Source organism: Cenococcum geophilum (assembly GCF_001692895.1).
Source record: "Cenococcum geophilum 1.58 unplaced genomic scaffold K441scaffold_8, whole genome shotgun sequence".
NCBI classification, from domain to species: domain Eukaryota; kingdom Fungi; phylum Ascomycota; class Dothideomycetes; order Gloniales; family Gloniaceae; genus Cenococcum; species Cenococcum geophilum.
In genome coordinates, this window is record NW_027137566.1 from 109651 (window position 1) to 131879 (window position 22229).

The 22229-nt window shown below is 44.0% G+C and overlaps 6 protein-coding genes across 6 annotated transcripts; 4 read left to right on the forward strand and 2 right to left on the reverse strand.

The window, feature by feature from the left end:
• Positions 1-4453: 4453 nt before the first annotated feature.
• On the forward strand, positions 4454-5356 carry K441DRAFT_453699 (uncharacterized protein; the record flags this gene model as incomplete). Its single annotated transcript, XM_067641719.1, has 1 exon — positions 4454-5356. A coding segment is annotated over one exon (903 nt), but the record flags the coding sequence as incomplete, so codon positions are not given.
• A 695-nt stretch (positions 5357-6051) lies between these two features.
• K441DRAFT_654709 (uncharacterized protein) lies at positions 6052-6992 on the forward strand. The gene is made up of 3 exons (XM_067647729.1): positions 6052-6132; positions 6178-6355; positions 6551-6992. The coding sequence occupies exons 2-3, from the start codon at positions 6194-6196 to the stop codon at positions 6896-6898; spliced, it is 510 nt and encodes a 169-aa protein (XP_067507378.1). The 5' UTR covers positions 6052-6132; positions 6178-6193; the 3' UTR covers positions 6899-6992.
• A 519-nt stretch (positions 6993-7511) lies between these two features.
• K441DRAFT_545137 (uncharacterized protein) lies at positions 7512-8337 on the forward strand (the record flags this gene model as incomplete). Its single annotated transcript, XM_067642797.1, has 2 exons — positions 7512-7721; positions 7804-8337. The coding sequence occupies 2 exons, from the start codon at positions 7512-7514 to the stop codon at positions 8335-8337; spliced, it is 744 nt and encodes a 247-aa protein (XP_067507379.1).
• A 2967-nt stretch (positions 8338-11304) lies between these two features.
• K441DRAFT_740505 (NAD(P)-binding protein) lies at positions 11305-12707 on the reverse strand (the record flags this gene model as incomplete). The annotated part of the gene is made up of 5 exons (XM_067654366.1): positions 11305-11580; positions 11642-11811; positions 11856-12045; positions 12104-12586; positions 12651-12707. 5 exons carry the CDS (start codon positions 12705-12707, stop codon positions 11506-11508), a joined length of 975 nt encoding a protein of 324 aa, XP_067507380.1. The 3' UTR covers positions 11305-11505.
• A 1502-nt stretch (positions 12708-14209) lies between these two features.
• K441DRAFT_684972 (Zn-dependent exopeptidase) lies at positions 14210-16736 on the forward strand (the record flags this gene model as incomplete). The annotated part of the gene is made up of 3 exons (XM_067651831.1): positions 14210-15137; positions 15208-15861; positions 15925-16736. 3 exons carry the CDS (start codon positions 14210-14212, stop codon positions 16734-16736), a joined length of 2394 nt encoding a protein of 797 aa, XP_067507381.1.
• A 2095-nt stretch (positions 16737-18831) lies between these two features.
• On the reverse strand, positions 18832-20591 carry K441DRAFT_337997 (uncharacterized protein). The gene is made up of 5 exons (XM_067641248.1): positions 20307-20591; positions 19953-20164; positions 19764-19900; positions 19538-19701; positions 18832-19346 (listed from the first exon to the last, which is right to left on the reverse strand). The coding sequence occupies exons 1-5, from the start codon at positions 20445-20447 to the stop codon at positions 18843-18845; spliced, it is 1158 nt and encodes a 385-aa protein (XP_067507382.1). The 5' UTR covers positions 20448-20591; the 3' UTR covers positions 18832-18842.
• Between the last annotated feature and the right edge of the window lie 1638 nt (positions 20592-22229).

Genomic DNA, 22229 nt, shown 5'->3' on the forward strand with positions numbered 1-22229 from the left:
TATAATATGGCAAGGGCTAATAGCAAGCCGTTGCTATTAGCTTAAGCGGCCCCTACTAGGGTAGCTGCCTTTAATATTAACGGCAGAACTATATACAATCTATTAAGGTTACTAGTAAACCATCCGTTTAATAAATTGCCTACTACTAGTCTTATGCCTCTATAATAAGCTTTTAAGGATATTTACTATCTTATCCTTAATGAGAAATCTATAATTAGGCAAGTATATCTAGCCTAGATTAATCACCGCCTTCGTTAGATCTACCTTATATATAACAACAACTACTTTAGAGGCTTAAACATCTTGCTAATAGGCAATTTCTATTAGCTTTCCCCTATAGGTTAGGCGGCCTTATATAGCAATTTACCCGCTAGGCCGTTAGAGCTCGCTAGCTATAGAAAGGAAGCCTATAAGGCAATTAACTAAACAGCTGTCCTAAATTAAGTTATACGGCAGGGCGGTAATAATATTAAGAGCTTTGTATTTAGGACCGCCCTTACGGAGCTATATAGTAATTCTATAAGTAATTTAACCTAGAAGCTTCTTTTAACTAGGTATAAGCAGGACCTATTTATTAATAAGGTTACGGGCTTTAATAACGTAATTCGGCTATATAGCATACGCGCTGCTATAGGTAAGTATAACACTGTTTAGCTTTGTAACCTTTTACAGCCAGTAGTAGCTATTAAGTTAGTTAACACTGGTATAGGTGCGCGGAAAGTTACTCCTAATTAGTGCGATACTATAAAGAATCTAGCCCTATATATTGGCGCGAAAGTAATGCTAATATAGAATATCTGGGTTAAACTAGGCTTAGTAAATGGTACTACTGGTACAGTTAAAGATGTTATATAGAAGGGACACGCGGATATTAAAAAGGATTAGCCTTAGTTACTACTAATTATAATAGATGGGTACAATGGACCTGCCCTATTTACTCGGCAGGATAGTAAGAAAGTTATTCCTATATTTTCTATGCTTTGTAAGTAGGAGGGTATAAAAGGCTCTTACTTACGGCGTTAATTTCCAATTACTCTAGCTTTTACTCTTACTATATATAAAAGCTAAGGCCTAATACTTAACCGGGTGGTTTTAGATGTTAAAAAAAAGGATAAGATAGCTAGGCTAACCTATATAGCAATCTCACGAGTTAAGAAGCTTTTAGGGCTTATATTTAAACGTAGGTTTAATATAGAATAATTTTAGTCATCTATAAGTAAGACCAAAGAGGCATAATAAGAAGATTTTATATAGAGGCAGTAGCAACTACTTATAAACAACTTTTTCTAAATAGGAAATTATATACTAGCTCGGAGGTAAGCGGAGAATATAGCATTCGTCTTGGTTTCCTAATTTTTAAACAACTTAACCACAAAATCTAATTTTCTAAATTTTAACCCCCCTATCCGTCCTACCTTCTTACCGCTTTTAAAGCTGTTAGATATATATATAATAGTATATAGGGAGAATTGGCAGTATTACCGGATCAATATTGCTGCTATCTATAGCGTTAATTAATTTTTAGAATTTTTTAAATTTTTTTTAAAGGGCGGAAATGTTGCTTATATAAGGAGTTATATAACCTCTAAGAATATATACTACTTAGGACCGCATATTAGCAGCCACGACTTCTCTATACTATAGTTAAGATTTTATATATACCGCACCTGGAGCTACTTAAAATAACTATTATCTATAGATCTGCTAATTTATAAATTAAAAATTAGACGTAGTTAAAGCTATTAGTAGGGGTTATTAATCGCGCTCCTTATAACAAAATCCGACTAACGAACGAACTAATAAATTAAATTAAAAGTTCGGAACGTCTAAATAAGGTTCTGCTAAAACGCTAGCTAGACCCTAACCTAGACCCTTCCTAACCTATTAAATTTTAAAAATAACAACCTTTACTAAATTAAAAATCAACCTTATCCTTAACAAGCCATCTAATTAGATTTAATAGTTCTTTATTATCTAAAACACAGCCAAAACTAATAAGGTATAGCAGTATATCGACCTATTTAAGAAGAAAGACGATCTTCTAAAGCTAGAACTACTAAATCGGCCCATACTAAGGGACATACTACCTACGGCTATATTAATAGCAAAGCTAAACCTAAACTAGCTTACTACTTATAACTAGCTCTACGCTAAATATAAGGATGATTTACGCGTATACTAGAAGTAAAAATAGGCTATAAATAATATTAATAACTATATCGTTTGCACTATATCGGTAGCCTACCTTTTACTTATTAATAGCCTTAGTAGTTAGTTACATTAAATATTTAAGGCGTCTCTACTACTGTAGTAGCTACTATAGTAATAAAGACACCCCGTATTTTAGTAAGCAATTAAGCCCATCTTATACGAGAATCTTATATTATTAGTACTTACTAAATCACGTGCTTATAGGGCCTCCTCCTATCTATAAATACTCCCTCCTCTATACCTTCCTCTCTTTTTCTTTCTTCTTCCTTATAAGAGCTAGAGGTGCTCTAATACCCCTCCCTAGTCCCTACTAAGGGATTTATTAAGTTAACGTGGACAATATAGATAGTATTAAGAGATAAGACTCAGGGTAGAGAGAGGATACGAAGAACCGGAGGAGGCCTCTAGTATGTAATTAGTTAAGTAATATTAACCTAGCTATATTATAGCCTGCCTAATTCCTATACTACACGGCCCTCCTCCTATCTATGAGGAAGTGAGCGTCCTCTATACCTTCCTTTCTCTTTTCTTCTTTCCTTAAAAACTAGAGGCTGCTCTTAATACCCCTTCCTAGTCCCCACTAAGGGATTTATAGTCGATGTGGCGATATAGCATTAGCATCCTACATAAGGAGACGGTAAAGGGAGACAGGAAGGCGGAGGGCGTCTAGTGAGGTATTAGTTGAGCAACAATGTTAATATCTATTTAATAGCTGCCTAATCTCCTGTTTATAGGCTCCTCCCGTCTATAAATACTCCTTCCTTTATATCTTCTCTCTTCTTTTCTTACTTCCTTATAGTACTAGAGGTGCTCTAATACTCCTTGCTCTAATATCCTCTAGTCCACACTAATGGGATCTACTAATAAAGTAGTAAATATAGACAGCATCTAACGAGGAGACGGGTAAAAGAGGGGATAGGAAGGACGAACGACGTCCGGTAGGTGTTAGTTGAGCAACGTTAATGTCTATATTATGGCTGCCTAATCTCCCGTTCGTAGGCCTCACTCGCCGTCTATAAATACAACCTACTCTTACCTTCCTCTCTAATACCCTCCCTCTCTTTTTCTTTCTTCTTCTTATAAAGCTAGAGGTGCTCTAATACCCCTCCCTAGTCCCTACTAAGGGATCTATTAGTCGACGTGGCGATATAGACAGCATCTGACGAGGAGATAGGTGAGAGAGGAGATAGGAAGGACGGAGGGGCGACCAAGGCGCCTTAATCTTACTACTACTTCTAAATTAAGCAAAAGCTCTATATAGGGGGGTCCCAGGGGGTCTCCCCCTAGAAAACCTTATCTCTATATATATTAATTAAAGTCTATATAATAAAGCTCTAAAATTAATTGGCTTATTACTTATAAACTCGGGTCAAAATTTACGTTGGGGGATTAACGTTCCGCATGTTTAGGCTTAATAAGGCTTTAGATACACTAGAGTGCCTTAAGCTCTATAAGGGGCAGCAAGAGGAGAGTAATAAGACTCTAATTACAGCTCTCATAAAGGCAGAGAGTAATTTAAGGCCGTTGAGTTGCGCAAGTAAAGCAGACGACTATTATAAGCTTCTTTAAGTAGTTATAGATAGAGAGAAGAGTTGATTTAGCCCCTTGCAGCGACTAATAAGTGAGCTCGCAATATAACGTTTCCATACGGCATAACGTTCAAACCCCCTACTACCGAGCTGAACGGTATAACGAGGTTTTACTGTAGTCTCTCCGATCCTAGAGGCCTCACCTCCTTAAGGATTCGTCTCCTCCACAATATATCCTGTTCCTACAATCGTGCCTTATAGCCCCCTGTCTACAAAGTCCCCTCACAATTTCGGTGTGCATTGAGTCGGACCGTGCACGCAGTGGGGAGGTACCCTAATAAATCTTGCGAAAGTCCCCTAGACTATAGAATTAACGTTTTAGTAAAAAAAGTTAGCGATATCCGCTTGCGGATATAACTTTGTTAGATATTTCACACACCAGTCCGACCTTCCTCCGTGATGCCACAAATCTGAGAGCTTAGATTTTCGATGAAGTTTTATAAGCCTCATGCGTTTACAATCATTTCCTACTTAAAGATATCAACCATGCTATACTAGTGAAAGACTGCCTCATCCCTACCCTGGAAAAGACTATCAAACGTCCTACTGTCCTCTCTCCAAAACCAGACTCGTCGCTGAGCCACATTTCTGCAATGTCTCTGTACCAGCGGCTGGCAAGACTATTCACCCGAAGCAGACGAATATATTTTATCAAGCAAAGCCCCAAGTTCCTCGACTTACCGCTTGATATCCTCCGTCTCATTTTCGACCAGCTTCCTTTGCATTCTAATATCATAGCCTCCCGGACTTGTAAAACCCTGCGGCTTCTTTTACATTCCAAGTGCTCCTCCGCCACTCGAAAACTTTCTGATGATGAGCGCCTGAAAGTCCTCGCCGGGCTGGCGGACGTCCTACCAGATCATCGACTTTGCACCAGCTGCAACGTACTACACATTGTGGATATGGATGATACCCCTTCTAACCTGTTTCTGCGGTATGAGTGTCAACAATTTGCGCGCCTTTACGATTCTCTTTACTTCGGCATCTGCTATACAGTAAGACACTACCATGTGCAGCTGGCGCTTAAGTATGCCCGCCTAGGAAATGTCCATCAGGTGTACCTAAGAAAATTAATGGAGAGTAGTTCGGTGGCTTCATCAGGCTTCTATGGAATGACCGTCAAGTTTTCTGTCTACCCAAATATCGTCGACGGCAGATTCATTTTGTTCACAATCTGGCAGTTTGATGAGGAGACTGTACCACTTTCACTCGAAACCCTATCCAGACCGGCTTTCAGATTCTGTCCGCATTTAGGTTTGGTCTCCAAACCCAATCCTAGGATATTGCGGAATCCTTTGATCGATGTGGTCTATACAGCATTCAAAGTTGCGAATATGGGGCAGGATTTGCACCATTCATGCGGCCGGTGTCCCACTGATTACTCCATTACAGTCCATCCAGGCCGGGTAGTGTTCCGTATCTGGCAAGATCTTGGACCTGGAGCCACTCTTGCTGATCCATGTTGGCGCAGTCATATTTGGACTGACGAAAACGACGATTTCCGTGGTCCAACAGTCTTTCATCAACCTGGTAGCATTCGAGATATGTATGACAGAAGAACACGCGAATTTGGACAGCATAGAGTCAGGCATTTGATTGATCCTAAGCCGATAACATAATAAAATAAATGCATTCTAAATACACGCAGACCACCCTTGTATTCACCAAACTCGACACAGTTCCTATGCTCGCTATCCTTATACCCCATTGTTGGCAGATCGCCCGATGCAGCCATATTTTCACAACCAGTCTTTTGAATTGCAGGATGGAGAAAAGTTCGGATTGAAGTGGAGACAAGGCATCGAGAGGTAATTCTTCTGATCAAGGTATGAAGGGGAGTTGATGAGATGATTTAACTGCGGACATCTCGTTGGCTTCGCCCCATACGTTGTGGTTTGCTGTAAAGGAGATCAGTATCAGGTGTGATTCATTCAGTGGTTACTACACCATAGCCACTTCGGATGAGCCTCTAAATTCCCCTAGACAACACTTACCAGACCCAGCGATAGCTCTGACCTAAAGTTCGCTGGCCCGTTTCGAATATGCTGCAATTTTCACTAACTTTTTTTGCATCGAGAACCTTCCCGTAATCAGAGAACAAGTGGAGCATGTCTGCCTACTAGCTTGACTATATCAAGACTAGATTTGAACCCTTCGTAGGCTTCAATCCTGTTGCCTACCTTGCTGCCTACCTACCCAGTGTATATATAGAGGCCCTAGAGCCACCGCTAATAGACTTCTCACTCTTGATCTCCCCTTTGACAGCTTCAATTTTCACTACCTTTTTTCATTGCATCGAGGACTTTCCCGCTTTGCCGTAATCAGAGAACAGGTACTTCTAGTAAATGCAATATTCTACAAATCTAACTTCTCTTAGTCTTCTCAAACTGACCATGGGGACACGAGGGCTTCTTGGGTTTATCATTGCAGGACGCCGTCGGGCTTCCTACAACCAGTTCGATTCTTACCCATCCGGCTTGGGAGCTCAGGTTGCTAAATTCATTCTTGGGCTCAAAGAAGGAGAGAAGCGTGCAATGCTTGAACATGTCCACAATGTATGTCCTCTAAGTTAGATTCTCATTTGCAGTTGGTATCACCATTTCTCACTGCCAGATCAGCAAGTTGGTGCCATGAAGCTTGGTGGAACCCACAATAGCCATCCCAACGAGGCTTATCTATTGCCCCTGTTTTGCTCAAGATTCGTTCTCCATTTTGATTATTGTACATTACTAACCCTAAGCACCTAATAGCTCACCTGGTTTGAACCCTCAACCAAGCCAAATACCGAGCTGCAAGAGAAGTACTCCAAGTTGGGCTTCTCCGACACCAGGGTTAGCAATCAGGAATTATCGGATTGGTATTGCCTTCTGCGGAATGTGCAAGGAGCGAACGCGCTGCCAAAGATATTAGACGGGACGTTGAAGCATATGCCAGATGACACGAGAATGTTGGGGAGTGTGGAGTGGTCTTATTTTATTGACTTGAAGGAAGATAAATTGGAGCTTTATAGGGGTGAGACATTGTTGGAGACTCACGGTTTTGCGGGCCTCAAGGAAAGCTTCTTGGAGGGAGTTGAGGAGGATACAGTGGAGGAGTGAGACGCATGATGGATACAAGATGACGGTAGCTTGTTCCGAATGATCATGATCCGGTACACTCGAAACTCAAAAGATCCAGCTTGGATGTCCAGCATCTGGAGTAAATCAGTAGACACGAGATATATTATGACCTTCTTGAAACCTCACCCGGCGACTACCACGAACCTTATCTGATGCCATATCGTGAATTGGGCGTTCGGGGACTATTCATATTGATGGAATGAGGGTATAGGTAAGGTAGGGGAACCTGAAATTCGTTGATCCTCAGACACCCACGCAACTGTGAATGTCTTACGGAGGTCCTAATAACTTGAAATCTAGGATTCTTTTCTTTTGATTTAGATGCTACTATTCCTTTTAGGCCCTGGCTTTGTGGTTCCTCCATCGTAGGCTTTGGAGTGAAAAGGGTCAGCTATATGACTCTGATTCGCCTAGACTACGAAGCATGCGCCTAGGAAAGCCCTGGCCAGCTTTTCCGGCCGAATGACGACATCGCAGGATCACCAGAACACCAGTGACTTTCTCTAAATATTCTTCGTATATCAACATTTAAACTAGCTGAACTTAGACTAAACCTGCGAAGTCACCCGAGCCAAGATTTTTCGTCATGAGCATGGTCCTCGGCCTATTCCTTGGTGGTTGTGTCACCGCAATCCCTGTTGTAACGGGAATTGCAGAAGGCGTATCCCATCAAAAGAAGCAGAATGAGGAGGCCGCCAACGAGACGCGCATGGTAAAATTCAACCTGGATGTATTCTGTGCTGCAAAGTCACCGAATCGCGATGAGGTACACGGAAGCATTGTGGTCCTACGGAATGATAAGGTATTTCAGCCAAGCTCCTGCCATCGCTCCCAAAAATCTCGCCATAGTAGATGTACGCGCTGACGATACCTGGTCCTGCTAGGTCTGGCTTGCCCCTAAAGACCCCAACACTCAGCTCCCAATTTCCTCCCGCGAAGACCTTACCCCGCCTCTCCACCCATTTGCGGGCTTCTATATTCAGTATCCGGACGAAGACCGCAACCCGCGCGAACGCGGTCTCGTTAGCACGATATCAGATGATCCACCTATGCTGAACTGGATATACGTGGATAACACAACGCTAGAGCTGAAATACGGAAACCGCACCGCTTCGATCCAACACATTGTTGGAGAGTGGGACTGGACGGAAGATGAGGCGGGCTTGACACTTGAGGGGTGGGAGGGCTTTGTAGCAGTTGAGGAAGAGGAGAAAGATGGGTTAAGGTGGGCATTGTATTTTGACCGTAATGACGATAAGTTGGGAAAAGGAAAGAGAGTCCAGTGGCGGGAGGTACTTGAGTGCTGTCTAGAAAGGAGAGTACTAAGCGAGGAGCAGCAGTTGAAGCAGATGGAAGAGGCGGATAAAAAGATGCAGGTCAAGAGTTCTGGAGGCTTAAAGACGAAGTGGGGTCCGTAGGGAAGACCGTACCCATACCCGGTGCACCTTGCTTGATGGTTTCGTCCGACTGACACCGCGCATGAAGGCAACACCCAACCGCAACTGCATTTTGCGATATTTTTTGGGGTGCCTTATTTACGCGTAGGGGCTTTGGAACACAAACATATATTCCAGAGAGCACCCAGGGCGGGTCATGCGGAAGAGGAGGAATGTCAGATTCCAACAGTGCTAGAAGGATTATGAAAGGATTCCCTGGAAGCTTGTAAGATATTGACGCAGGGATACTTAACAATAATGAACTTTGCTAAGTATTATTCCTTAGAGTCTACCATAGCCTTTTTTATTTTAGAACCCCCTGCTTAAATGAAACATAGAAGCCTGGAAATATCAAGAAAATGTCTCGAAAGTTTGATAACCACGCGTAACACACTACTCCCTTAACCCGTCAGGACCACACGTTGTTTGGTGCGGGGCCTTGACCTAATTGATCCAATTGGCTAGCTCCTATCGATAACTGTACGACCCATTTTGACGGGTTAAGGGATAGGTAATCTCCTGTCTTAATCGAATTCTACCACAACACTAAAGTCTCGGAATCGTATGCGCCATCCTAGTTAATCCAAGAACATAATTAAGTGCTTCCCAAACAGTGCAGCGTATTCATTCAGATACCCATGACCAACATCTGGATAGATATACAAATGAACATTACTAATCTTCTTCAACGGTACCCAACTATTCTCTGTTGGCACCAAAACATCATTGTATTCATTTGTCACAAAAACTGGCATCTTCAGCTCACCAAGCCGATAATAGCTCCCTCCGGTTTCCCTCACTTCGTCACGGCCACGATCTGCCTTCCGGTTCCTTCAGCGTTAAGATACGGCGAGCCACCATCCAGAACTCGCTCATTCATGCGTTTCCACTAAGTACGACTGAGTTCTTGCTTCTCGGTGCTGGGAGGGTAAAACGTCTTCAAGAACCCAACTTCCTCCTCGCCGTCCCCCAAGGATGAGCATTAAGTGCGACCATCTCAGTGCACATTCCACCCATCGAGAGGCTAAATGAATTGATCTTCTCTTTCCCGGCGGTTGGCGGGAAGGCAGTAAGGAATGCAATGACGTGTTCAGCCCAGCCGGGGAAGCTATCAACGACCTCGCCATCTGATTTGCCTACACCCGCGTTGTCGAAGAGGAAAATTGGGCGAGTCAGGGCGAGAGGATTAATGAGCGTAGGGTCCCAGTGGTCTATTGTGCTGCGGAAGTGTTGGAGGAACATCAGAGGTGAATTTGGGAAATCGAGATTGCCAAAGTAGCGATAGGCATAACGGCGGGAGTTAGTGCTGTTTGTTGAGTTGACATTGTAAGCATCGCTGCATCTGTCAAAAGGAGAAAGTGTGAGAACGTGTAGTTTTTGTTGTAACTAGGCTGAGACTGAAAGATTGCGAGTGTTTACAACCATTGAAGTCCGTGGATTTGAGTGTCGTTTTATAGTTGAGCATTGCACTAAATTATTACTGAATTTGGACACTATGGGTGGTTCAGGGTGGTTATGTAATCAGAGGGATTAGTGAGCTGAATAATTAGATTAAAGACTTTATGTACATGGATAGATAAGGCTGTCGAAACCGTCCATCCATCCGGAATCGAAGTTTGGGGAGTTTTGTATAGTTTTGTTCGATCGATAATAATCATACACCCCTTAATCGACACACATACACCTCCATAATTAGGCCCAGATTCTCCTATTTTATATTTAAAAATTACGTGAATTTAGCCTTATAGCCAGCTTTATAAAATATAAACCACATTAATACCTTAACTTATTATAAGCCATTAGTATTTAAGTAAAATATTATATATATTAGGCGTAGATATAGGTATAGAGGCAGTTTATAGGCATTAAGTAAAAATAATGGTATTTAAATTAGCTCATGTTTAGGCTACTATATAATTTAATTAATTAATTGAAAGTAAATAAGTAATATAGGCAGTAATTATATATTGATTCTATTTAACGTCTGATGCGGTCCCAAGCTTGGTCCATGCAGACGAATACCGATAAGTTAGGTACAAAAAACCTCCAAAAAGGGCGACGTGAGAGGTAATACAGTGTGTACCCCTCTGAGACTCCTGTAAGGGGTATCCTGATTGCCTATCTTGCCCTGTCTGCCCTTCGTACTATGCTTCCATATTGTCGTAGATTGCCGTTAGATGTTGTTTGCCTATCCCTAGCCTCTTACTGCCCTGTATACGTGTATACACCTGCCTGCCGTCCTCCTGCGATCCTCCCTAGGTGTCCGACCTGCCTCCTATCTTCCTGCATCCAATAGCATGCTCAACCTGGTATTGTACTAGCGATAGGGGTACGCCAAGCCCCTATGGCTAAGTACCCACACTGCTGACGTAATGGAATAAAGCTGGGGGGATTAAGGTAGAGGAAGACACGACGAGAGGGTAGGCGGACTACGCCTGCGAGGTATATACGATCGTGTAGGTGCCGTACGGTATATCGCCATACCGTATAAGAGGAAGGGGGACGCCGTAAGTAGATGCCGTGGTTCGAGTGTACTAGACGTGTACGTGAAGACGTGATAGTCGTGTTCGTAAGCCTCCGCTGGGGCTCACCCTCCCAGCAAGAAAATTCTTCGCACCACCACGTCGCAGCGCCAGCGCTGCGCTGCCGTACGCATGTCTCTGCGGTTGCTCTAGTAGTCTATTGGCACGATCCTGATGGAACACCAATAGTAGCTGCTAGGTTCCCGGGCTCCACCGCGTGGAGGTGCAGAGGCCGATTTCATGGAGCCCTCTAGGCAGTAATTAGTATTAAAAAATTGTACTAAGCATGGAGCCCTCTAGGCAGTAATTAGTATTAAAAAATTGTACTAAGCATGGAGCCCTCTAGGCAGTAATTAGTATTAAAAAATTGTACTAAGAAGTTAAGATACTACTATGGACGTGACGTTCTAATTTAAACAGGAATAATCTAAGCCTGTTTAGGCAGGGGGTATTATTATCATCGACCTTTTGTTCTGTACTTGGTAGGGTTTATTTCCGTTTTGAGGTAATGGCAAGGTATGAGTGCAGCACGCTAATGTTAGCGTCGAATCCGTATTGGCCAAGCCAGACCCCTCAATGCCAGGACTCAAGAATGCGAAACTTTAATTCAAGCGTAAGCTGCGGCCAACTAATCAAAAGAAGACCAGTCCTCCTCCTTGACATATTCCATCCACGTCTTGAGTTTGTAATCCTTGGGTAGTATCTGTATTACTCTTAGTCTGCACCTCATAAATTTGACCGAGTAAAGATAAAATCGCATTTACTTTGTTTCCTTGAACGATTCCCGTTGCCTCCATCACCGCTTGTTCTAACGGCAGAGATTCTTGAAGCTGGTTCACAGCAACCGCTAAGTCGTCTGGCAGCCCCAGGCTCTTCACCTTTCTCAGGTGCTCTTCGGGTGATAGTTGCAAGAATCTTGCAGAGACACCCAAACCTAGACATTTCAGTAATGCTTGGGTCTAGAGGAAGAGAGCCCACCTTCAGCCCAAATCTTCACCCTATCCTCCTCAGTCAGAAGGTCACCAATGAGCGCTACCGTTTTTCCATAATATTCTTCTCTCCCATTGAGTATAGAATGAATCAGTGCTCCTGTATCGTCCGATGAGCATGTGGGTATCTTTGTAGATGCGGGGTAAGGCATGGCAAGCATAAAGCTTCCGTCATCCTGCTGTTGATCCATAGTGGTTAGATAATCTTTCCGTTTCATAGGAAAATGGAATCCGTACTTTCACCGGTCCAAACACCGCCTGATATTTGACCCAGTTCTGGAAGTAGTACGCAATCCATACTTCGGTTGTCTTGGAATGTAGTGCCGGATAGCTTTTGAGATCCTCTCTGAGTGCAGCTTTTGCGTTGTATGGCAGAATACCCTGAAACTTACCACCGGCTAAACCTCTCGGATCTGGCAGGCTACTGAATACATAATGTTGCAAGTCTGGTAGTTCGGAAGCGATCCTGTTAAGCAGCTTTCCTTGGCCTACTTCGATTTCCAGTGAATTCTTGTCCCAGAAATTTGTGATAGTGAAAATAGCATGTGCACCGTCTAGTGCGGCAGTAATGGATGCTTCATCATCGAAGTCAGCTGCTACAACTTCAGCACCAAGAGATGCAAGTTCTCGGCCGGCTGGCTTGGACGGGTCACGGGTTACGGCACGAATACGGTAGAGATGACTAGAGTATTTGAGGATATAACGTGCTGTTGGGCCGCCCTTGACAACTCGGGTCAGCTACTCAATAGGATAGACGAAGCAATCGAGCTGAAAGTATTCTTACTTGCGCTCCCGTTGCGCCGAGAATGACGAGGAGCATTTTGTGACTGTTAGTTGCCATCGTAGAGAGGAGGGATGTTGCTAATTAGTTTCTAGTGATGTGTTGAGAGAAAAGGGGACAGTAAAAGCTTCGAGGTAACGAAAGACTAATATAGGAGGTTAAGTAGTACGAACTCGGTCTGATTACTTATACCACGATAATTGAGCTTGCTGTTGGATTAATATTTGCCGAATGGATAAACCGGAAAAACATCTAGAATGCCCATATGCTGGGAGTTGGCGCACGGAAGATATCATAGCATAGGTCCGTTATCCGTTTTGGGGATATTCTAAAGGATTGCGAGGACTGACTATATTTATGCAAGTCCGAAAACTAACAAAGACTCGCTGACTGCATTCTTTCGAAACTAAGGCGGCAATCGGCATCCTTGGCCATACTGGAAAAAAAAGCGCAACGACAGCGTGGCTAAATAAGCGACTAATCAATCAATCGACGGATCGCTAATCCAAAAATTAACCCTATCCCTTCGTGTGGCAAAGATTTCTTGCACTTTTCGTATATGCAAGCCTCTCAAGCCAATCTGGAGGCTCTATACCGTATATGACTTAGTGTTGAAGCCTCTGGTCAATGCGATTGCTCGGCGGCAGGGGTGCTGGCGCCTCATTAACACTTGAACCGTTCAATCACCTGCAGTACTTGATCTACCTCACCTGACATATACAACACGTCCTCCCTTATAACCTTAAGCTCTACTAGCTTATTCTTATTAACGTTAAGAACGCGTATAAAGTGTACAGGTGGTAAGGATTTAGGGCTCTAATGGAGGATTTTCTTATATAATTAGTAGGTAGTTAATAAAAAAGGGCCAGGAACGTATAACCGTAACGTTATATATTACGGCTTTCTGCCCAGCTTTCTCAAAAATATACCTTTTATGGTGGCCTTTCAGAGCATCCTTCCATTAGGTCGATTTTTGTGTTTTTAGTGGTGGGGTCCACCGAAACGCCACTAACTAACCTAAGCTAGGTATGCTAGCTGAAGCTGTCAGATAATCTGTATTCTCGGTGGCGTAGGACGTGCACGAGTCACGTGCATTGTAAATATCTTCGTCTAAGCCCAGGGGCCCTAGGTCAATCAACCATCAAGCATCGAACAAGACACCATCAAGATCATCAATCAATCAACCCATTTCATCAATGAATAGCTCTATATGAGTTATCTGACAGAAGCAGGACGGCTAAACACGCCCCAATCAAAAATCGCATTTTGCCACACAAAGGGATCAATCTACGAGGTTATCCGTCTCAATCCGGTTTAGATCGGATTGAGAACCTCCTTTTACGCGTGATGCTACGTAGTAGTGGGCTAAGGTAAGCGAGCCTTGGGGAGCCTTTTAGCGTGGTATGGTGTAACGATGACACCGGACCCGCAAGCCGCATAGACTCTCTCCTCACAACAAAGGCACCAAGCTTCGTATTCGAGCTTGATATTGCCCCTCAGAAGACAACTCTTTTAACCAATCTCTTCTCATGAAAAAACATCATAGCAATGAGAAGCCCAACATGGCCGACGAGAGAACTCCGCTCATCCAAGTAGTACAAATTCGCCCTGCACGCCCTCGGTATCCCCACCATAACCTCCGCCAAATCTGCACCATCGTCCTAGCAATCGCCCCACTATTCGTCGTTGCAGCCTTCATAATATGCCTAGCTCTTCCTAACGCCTTTAACGGAGATGACGGAGCGGACTGGTCCGCTTACCTTCCGTGGTCGAGAGGTCATATCAGCATAGCATGGCCTCAGAGCAACGGACTGACCTATGAGGAGCTTCAGAAATTACTCAGCTCCACACCAAGCGCGGATAAGGCGAGGGAATGGAGTAAATATTATACGTCAGGCCCGCATCTTGCTGGCAAGAATTTATCACAGGCTATATGGACGAAGGAGCGTTGGCAAGAGTTCGGGGTCTCGCAGAGCTTAATTGTGGACTACGACGTATACGTCAATTACCCACTAGGCCATAGGCTGGCCTTGCTAGAGAAGAATAAAAAATCAAAGCGTGATAATTCAGTTGATGTCGATTTCAGGGAGACGTGGAAAGTCAAGTACGAAGCTAGTCTTGAGGAAGATGTCCTCCAAGAGGATGGGACAAGCGGTTTGCAAGACCGTATTCCAACTTTCCATGGCTATAGTGCCTCTGGAAATGTCACGGCCCCTTATGTTTTTGTTAACTACGGTCATTATAGAGATTATGAGGAGCTACTGGCGGCAAATGTAAGCCTGGCCGGTAAGATTGCTCTTATCAAGTATGGTGAGATATTCAGGGGTCTTAAGGTAAAGAGAGCGCAAGAACTTGGTATGGTTGGAGCTGTCATTTACACAGACCCCGGAGATGATGGTGAGGTCACCGAACATAATGGCAACGAAACTTATCCGAAAGGACCGGCAAGAGAGCCGAGTAGTGTCCAGAGGGGCAGTACTCAATTCCTAAGTAAGTTCCTTATATTTCAATCCAACCGTTTAACTCCGTTTCCTGGTACGCTGAACATAGAGTCTCATAGGTGTGGCACCGGGTGATCCTACAACGCCTGGTTATCCATCCAAACCCGGTGTTCCTCGTAAGCCAGTAAACGGGGCTATTCCGTCGATTCCGTCGATCCCAATTTCCTACCTTGACGCGATTCCATTACTTAAAGCCTTGAATGGGCACGGTCCGAAAGCCTCCTCTTTCAACAAGTACTGGCAGAAGGGAGGTCTCGGCTATAAGGGGGTGGAATACAATATTGGACCCTCACCCGAAGGTCTAGCTCTCAATCTTGTCAATGAGCAAGAATATGTCACCACACCGATGTGGAACGTGATAGGCATAATCAACGGAAGTATTGCAGATGAAGTGGTGGTATTGGGCAATCACAGAGATGCTTGGGTTGCAGGAGGAGCGGGCGACCCGAATAGCGGCTCAGCAGCCTTTAACGAAGTAATTCGGAGCTTTGGAAAGGCTCTTGAGGCAGGCTGGAAACCACTGCGCACAGTCGTTTTCGCCAGTTGGGATGGCGAAGAATACGGCTTAATTGGCTCAACTGAGTGGGTTGAAGAATACTTGCCTTGGCTTCAGAAAGCAACAGTTGCTTATCTGAACGTTGACGTTGGAACTATCGGTCCCCACTTTACCGCTGCGGCAGCTCCTTTGCTCAACAAAGCGCTGATCGAAACTGGTAAATTAATATCTTCTTTAGGATTCTTATCCGTTTCAAGCTGTTCACTGACTTGTCCCGCAGTCAATCTTGTCCAGTCGCCCAATCAAACCATCGCAAACCAAACAGTTGGTGACATTTGGGACAAAAAAATTCGCACCATGGGCTCTGGTTCCGACTTCACTGCCTTCCAAGACTTTGCTGGTATTGCGTCTGTTGACATGGGCTTTACGGCCGGTCCGGACACTGCGATATATCACTACCACTCCAACTACGACTCCTTTGACTGGATGGAGAATTTTGGCGATCCAGGCTTCCATTACCACGCAACCATCGCCAAGATATGGGCTTTACTTGCCGCAAAACTAGTTGAAACGCCAATCATTCAACTCAACGCAACAGACTATGCAAAAGGATTGGCCAAGTATCTTGACAGTGTCAAGGATAAGGCGCGTGCGACCCCTGGCTTCTACGTGGACGAACAAGCCCACTGGCACAAAGGCTCTCTATTCCATGGCCTCACGCACGCCATTGGACGTCTCCATAATGCATCAGTGGTGTTCGACGCCAAAGCACAATCCTTGACTGACGAAATCGCCAACAACCCTATTCCATGGTGGAAGTGGTGGGAGAAAGTGAAGCTTTATTACGCTGTGCGCCGCGTCAATCTTAAATACAAATTGCTCGAGCGACAGTTCCTATATCAACCCGGCTTGGATGGCAGAAGCTGGTTCAAGCATGNAGTATTTGCACCAGGATTGTGGACTGGGTATGCCGGTGAGACATTCCCTGGACTCGTCGAGAGTATTGAAGCGGGCGATAGGGGGAATGCTTTCAAATGGGCCGGGATTTGTACTGGGCTTGTGGATAAGGCAGCCGAATTGCTTGAAAATTGAACCTGAAGGAAATGCCTGGAAGAGATACGAGGTCGCGCATTGTAAATTGTTTGGATCATAGACTGGACTTGTAGGCTGCATATATTATACCTGCGTGTATTCCTATCCTCTACCACGTTTCAGGGAAGCAGCGCCAAGTTAACTCGAGTAGTGACCAAAGCTCGAATCAATTGGAAGTTGTATGTCAACATCAAGCTCTGGGAAACTCATGGCAGTAACAAAGAGGTCCGGAAATATAATTCTGGACGCAGAATTTCTAGTTTCATTCATGGAGTTTATGGTTGAGCTGTGCCGGTTATATAGAGAAATTTCGTCACTAACACGACAGCCTTAATCTTTACTGGAAGAAAAGCGTCCGCGGTCGGCGCATTTGTCATGCAAGGGTTATGGAGTGCTATTAAGGGTCATATACATCGGAAACTTGGCCTTGGCTGTGATGCGGGCGTGAAGGGAAGCAGGGAGGTTTGCTGCACTCGGAAATTTGCTAGTCGCGATCGAATACCCACGCTGATAGTAAGTCGGAGATAGTAGCTGGGTTGGCTCATAAAACATCACCCCAATTCTTGATCATATTGCTTCGTTTCGACAGATTTGAGTTGTTTTGTTGTCTCCAAGTATTTGTATGACGACGGAGATGTTGAAGCCCTCGCATATTCTCAATTTGCTCATATTCAAGATATCCGAGGGCGTTGACAATGTAGTCGCACATCAGACCAATACCGTCGTAATTTTGCTGATTGAGTCTCATAACCTCAGTAAAGATATCTAACTCTCCTTGTTTCATGATAGTAGAGAGGCCTCGAGACAAGGCAGTAAATAGATGGTAGACTACGTAATTTAGAGCTTTTACTAGACGTACGTACGGTGGTCGCTGCCCAAAGTTTTTGCACCTTCCTAATTAGGAAGTTAACTTACTAACTCTATTAGTATATTATTAAATTTATATTTTTATATTTTTATATGAAATTTTATAAGCATTATATACATTCTAAATTAAAATTATTACATAATTAATAGTGTTAAAGTAGTTATTATAACTCAAAATTTATTAAAAGTTATTAGTGCTATAATTTACGCAGCCGGTATTGCAGCTTACGTAGCAGTGCTAAAAATTACGCACTTGTAGCGAGATCGTGACTAAATTTACGTGGGATAGGCTGATAGCTGCGCACCCGTGATTGTGCGTGCGCAGTTGCATAACTTCCTAATTAGGAAGGTGCAAAAACTTTGGGCAGCGACTACCGTATGTATTTACATATAAAAGCACCGCCATAAAGTAGAACTATCCCTTAATCCGTCACGTGCCCGTCAAGGTCCTTAGCGTAAGTGGTCTGTGCGGAACATTGTTCTCAACGAAGTCAAAGGCTTCGTATTTCTGAGAACGGCGGCTTGATTCGACCGGTTTGATTGGTGGGCTCTTATCGATACTGTAAGGACCAATTTTGACGGGTTGAGAGATAGTATCACTAAGAGCGTCTAAAAGGTGCTTTAAGTGTCGACGCCCAATTGGCCCAAAAAAAACCGGCCCTATTGGCGAAGCCAAATAGGACGTATTTTATAGGTTGACGTTGAGAGTGTCTAAAAGGAGCCCTAATAGCACTAAAAGAGGACTGATAGACTCCCATTTAGCTCTAAAATCAAGCTCTACGAGCTCCAAAAAGGTGCTTAAATAGCACCTAAAATCGTTTCACAGGTCTGTGCCACAACACAGGCTGGAGCAACATTAAAGCACCGAAGAATGCAATAACAGGGATTCAATCGAAAATCAGGGCCCCACCTTTGATATTTCTTTTTTAGGTTTATAATAGGAATAGACTGATTCGAGTAGGCGGATGCATATAGAATACTAAAAAGCTAGAGCCTTACCCTACCCGTTCACCTGTTTAGCAGGGGGGCTGAGGTGCAAGCGAATGTGGTTGGATCATCAAGGCCTAGAGTACTTTTCGACAATCATGTCGCGAAATAAAGGGGAGTACGGATACTTTGAAGCGTTCTCTCAACCAATGTTTGAGTGTGAGGATTTATGTTCTATTAATAGGCATTTCATCGTTATTCTACAGATCAGTTGCCTTCAATGGTTCTAACACCACATCCGAGGCAGTATGTCTAAAACCGCTGACAAGTGGTTGTAATTACAGCCTTTTTTGGGCCTGTGCTGCCACTATCTTGAGTGTCAACATTCAGACTACCCTCCCGACGCGATAGGACTCCGGGCCCCACCGCCGAGGCTTGCAAAAGGACCTTCGCGTCCACAGTTTGTACAGTGAATTCGTGCCCGTACATAATTTCCAAAGGCTCGCTTTTCTTATTGATGTGCTCTTGGCTGTCTGAGCGTCCAATGCTGACCATAGTGTTACCCTTTCCAACCATGTTGGTGCCGTTGAGCTGCGAGAAATTGTTGTGGGAGCGTGATTGACCACCGTCGTGGTTGCTGGGGTATGAATTCTGACTCCAGTTGCTAAGGTTGAACGCCCGTTGAAGAATAGGCCAAGTGAAGGGAAGGTTCGCACACAAGATGGCTGTGTAGGACTCCCGAAGGTACCAGATGGTCCAGTCTGGTGCAAAGGGGTGGGAGAAGCTGTAATATTTGTTTAGAGCCGCCGCAATAATCTATCATGAAAACAATTAGCAAGCTATGATATTGGCATTTCGATATAAAAGATGTAACTTTTGAGATGGTTGTCTCGGGTCTTATGGGATAGGTCTGAAGCTCTTTGGGAGTAATGTGTCTGCAAATTTCATCTACAATTCATGATACGAAATTCGTAAATCCTTTTGACGAAGGTAAGATTTTTGCTTACTGTAAAGGCTCCTATACAGAAAACGCCCCCAAGGATCGCTTTATTCTTTGCCGGTAATCTAACTTTGAATAGGAGAGGCATCGGAATAAGGATAATCATGATATCGGAGGAAATATTGAAGACTGCATTGGTGATTAGGTGGTGGATTGCAGCGGAGCATTGTTCTATGGAGCTGTGAGTAAAGGAGACCCGGTCGGAGAGCGTGAAGAATCGGGGGGAAACTTACTATTATCTGTCGGAACCGCCCAGTATTCGTGGAATGGGCGACACCATACACCAAAGTAGAGGATTTCCATCACTAAAAATCCGAGTGCGACGTATACAGCAATAAATTTAACTATTTTATGTTGAGGCAAGAGCATCCTGGAGATTCGTTATTTAACCATCGAGCTAATATCCAAAGTTTGTCACTCACGTCATGCGATTATACATGATGAGCAAGCAAGCTTTGATGAGCCATATTGTCAAGATTTGCATTTGCTCGACTACCAAGACTAGCTTCGAGCCATATATCCTCTCTTTGATTTCTTCCGGAGTGAACGTGGACAGATTTTCGTTAGGTGCAATTAGATTGCTACTCATATTTAATACGACATGCATGAATGCCATCAGGATGGTGTCGGTCACCTATACTCTACAATGAGCGGGAGATAAGATGAAAGATGCGACGTATAGTTTGCGATGCCATGCGTTTACGAGAGGGGGTGAGGATTGGGTGACAATGGGGATATCCCCATCTCGCAGGGTGTACACAGTGCGTAGAACTTACCATTGCAAGTAACACCAAGAAATCATCGATTTGTAGCTTCTTCCACGAGCCGCAGTTCAATCTTCTCGACCAAAGTCTTGCCGCAACGACAAGCCAGCAGAGCGTGTACCATATTCCCGACTCCGGCTCGAGGATCGACATGATCACGGGCTAGGAAAATAATACGTGCAATAAGCCGGTAAAGAGCTTGAAAGGATGTATGGTCGGACGAAAGGCGTATGGTAGAGAAGTAGTGGGTCGATGTTTGTCTCCATCATTGACTCACCCTGCTGGAAAACATGAGTTCAGATATACGCTTGATCTCTCCTTTTACAGAATGGAGTTGCTGATCCAGCAAGGGCACGGTAGGCCGATGGATTTAAATATTTAAATACGCCTGGATTCAGAAGCGTCTCGATTCCCATCGCTGCGACGCGGCGTCGAATTGGCATGAAGTGGGTGACAGCCAAGACATCATTGCTATCAAAAAAGGGACGACCGAACGGGGAATTGACTCGCGCTGATTCGAGAAAAGACGAAGAAATAACACATGCAAGTAATCGCCCGAGAGAAGGGACGGCTGGCAGCACAAAATGGCGGGATATTCCCTGCGACTATCAACTGATGATGTTCCAAACCCATGCCCACAACGTAGGGTTCAGGCTCGGATGCCATGCTTTAAGCTGCAGGGCGAACGCCAGGGACGGGACTTCCCAAATCCGGCAAAGGAGCGGCCTTGAAGCCCACGCCGGTCTGTGCTATTAAGCCGCGATATGATGATGATCTAGGGTTTGCCGCCACTCGTCGGAGACGCACGGAAGCTTTTGCTCGCTTAGCCATGGTCGGCAGTTCAGAAGGCTTGCGGTGGTCTGATGGCGGCGAGTCGAACGTGTGCGTCGAAGCTTACGCGGCTGCTTCGAAGTGGCTGTTCTGCCTACACGACTCGTACCGGATAATTTGTGCCTTATTCTTCACCGTCTCGACGCATCCGGTTGAAAGCGCGTGTCGATCTTGGTGATCAAACGGCACAATTTATACCTTTTGAAGTAATAAGCACGGCCATTTTAACGTATTTTTACCTACTTTTGGGTACAAATGTATGCATTTTGGTTAGCGTGGCACGCGCTTTCAACTAGATGCGCCGAGACGGTGTAGAATAACTATATAACATGCCGGCCTAGCTCAGGGGTTATCTATCCTGCAATGAGTCGTTTGTTCCAGAACGCACCTCTCGAACCGATAACGTATTAGGGCGCGTTCAGTTGCAATTTGGAGGCCTCAGATTTAGTTCAGCACTCGTTGATTGGAGTGATTTTACTGGCATAGCTTTAAAATTTATTATTCCTCTTACTGCTTAAAGAATACTAAAAATTAGTAACTTTACTATATAAAGCTTCTAAACTAAAGGCTTTAGCGTTAGTTTAATCTAAAGGCTTTAGCGTTAGTTTAATCTAAAGGTCTAAGTTCTAGATTTTAGATTTAGTTCAGTGTGGCTAACGATATAAATTATCAATAAGGAACTGAATTGAACCGAAAATTGTATTGAAACAAACAATAAATACAATATTCGCTTAAAAGGCTTGGCATTATAGAATTTTCTTCAACATCCACTTCCTATTAATTCTTTATACGATTATAGCCTCACAAACTAATCCTTCTTCTTCGCTTCTTTATGGGTGCTACACTAGGTAGGCGCTAGGGGGGCGCTAGTTAGGCGCTAGCGGCAATATTAGCCTATAAGGGCATTATTATATACGTTATTAGTATTCCCTATAATTTTATAGCATTCTTAATACGCCTAATCCTATCCTCTATAGTATTTTAGTTCCTATTATACCTTATCTAGAGTTCCTAAGCAATTTATCCTACCTATTAGGCCGTACGCGCTACCCCTACGCGTAGGTATTTGTCCTTTCCCTTTCCTAGATCTTCCTTAATATCTTT

Bases quoted from the DNA above. Each gene is read 5' to 3' on its own strand.
- K441DRAFT_654709 (XM_067647729.1), top strand. From the start codon at position 6,194: ATGGGGACACGAGGGCTTCTTGGGTTTATCATTGCAGGACGCCGTCGG. The intron at 6,356-6,550 runs GTATGTCCTCTA...AGCACCTAATAG, and splicing joins TGCTTGAACATGTCCACAAT to CTCACCTGGTTTGAACCCTC.
- K441DRAFT_337997 (XM_067641248.1), bottom strand. From the start codon at position 20,447: ATGTCGATCCTCGAGCCGGAGTCGGGAATATGGTACACGCTCTGCTGG. The intron at 20,165-20,306 runs GTAAGTTCTACG...TGTAGAGTATAG, and splicing joins TCTTGGTGTTACTTGCAATG to GTGACCGACACCATCCTGAT. The intron at 19,901-19,952 runs GTGAGTGACAAA...ACGAATCTCCAG, and splicing joins ATCATGTATAATCGCATGAC to GATGCTCTTGCCTCAACATA.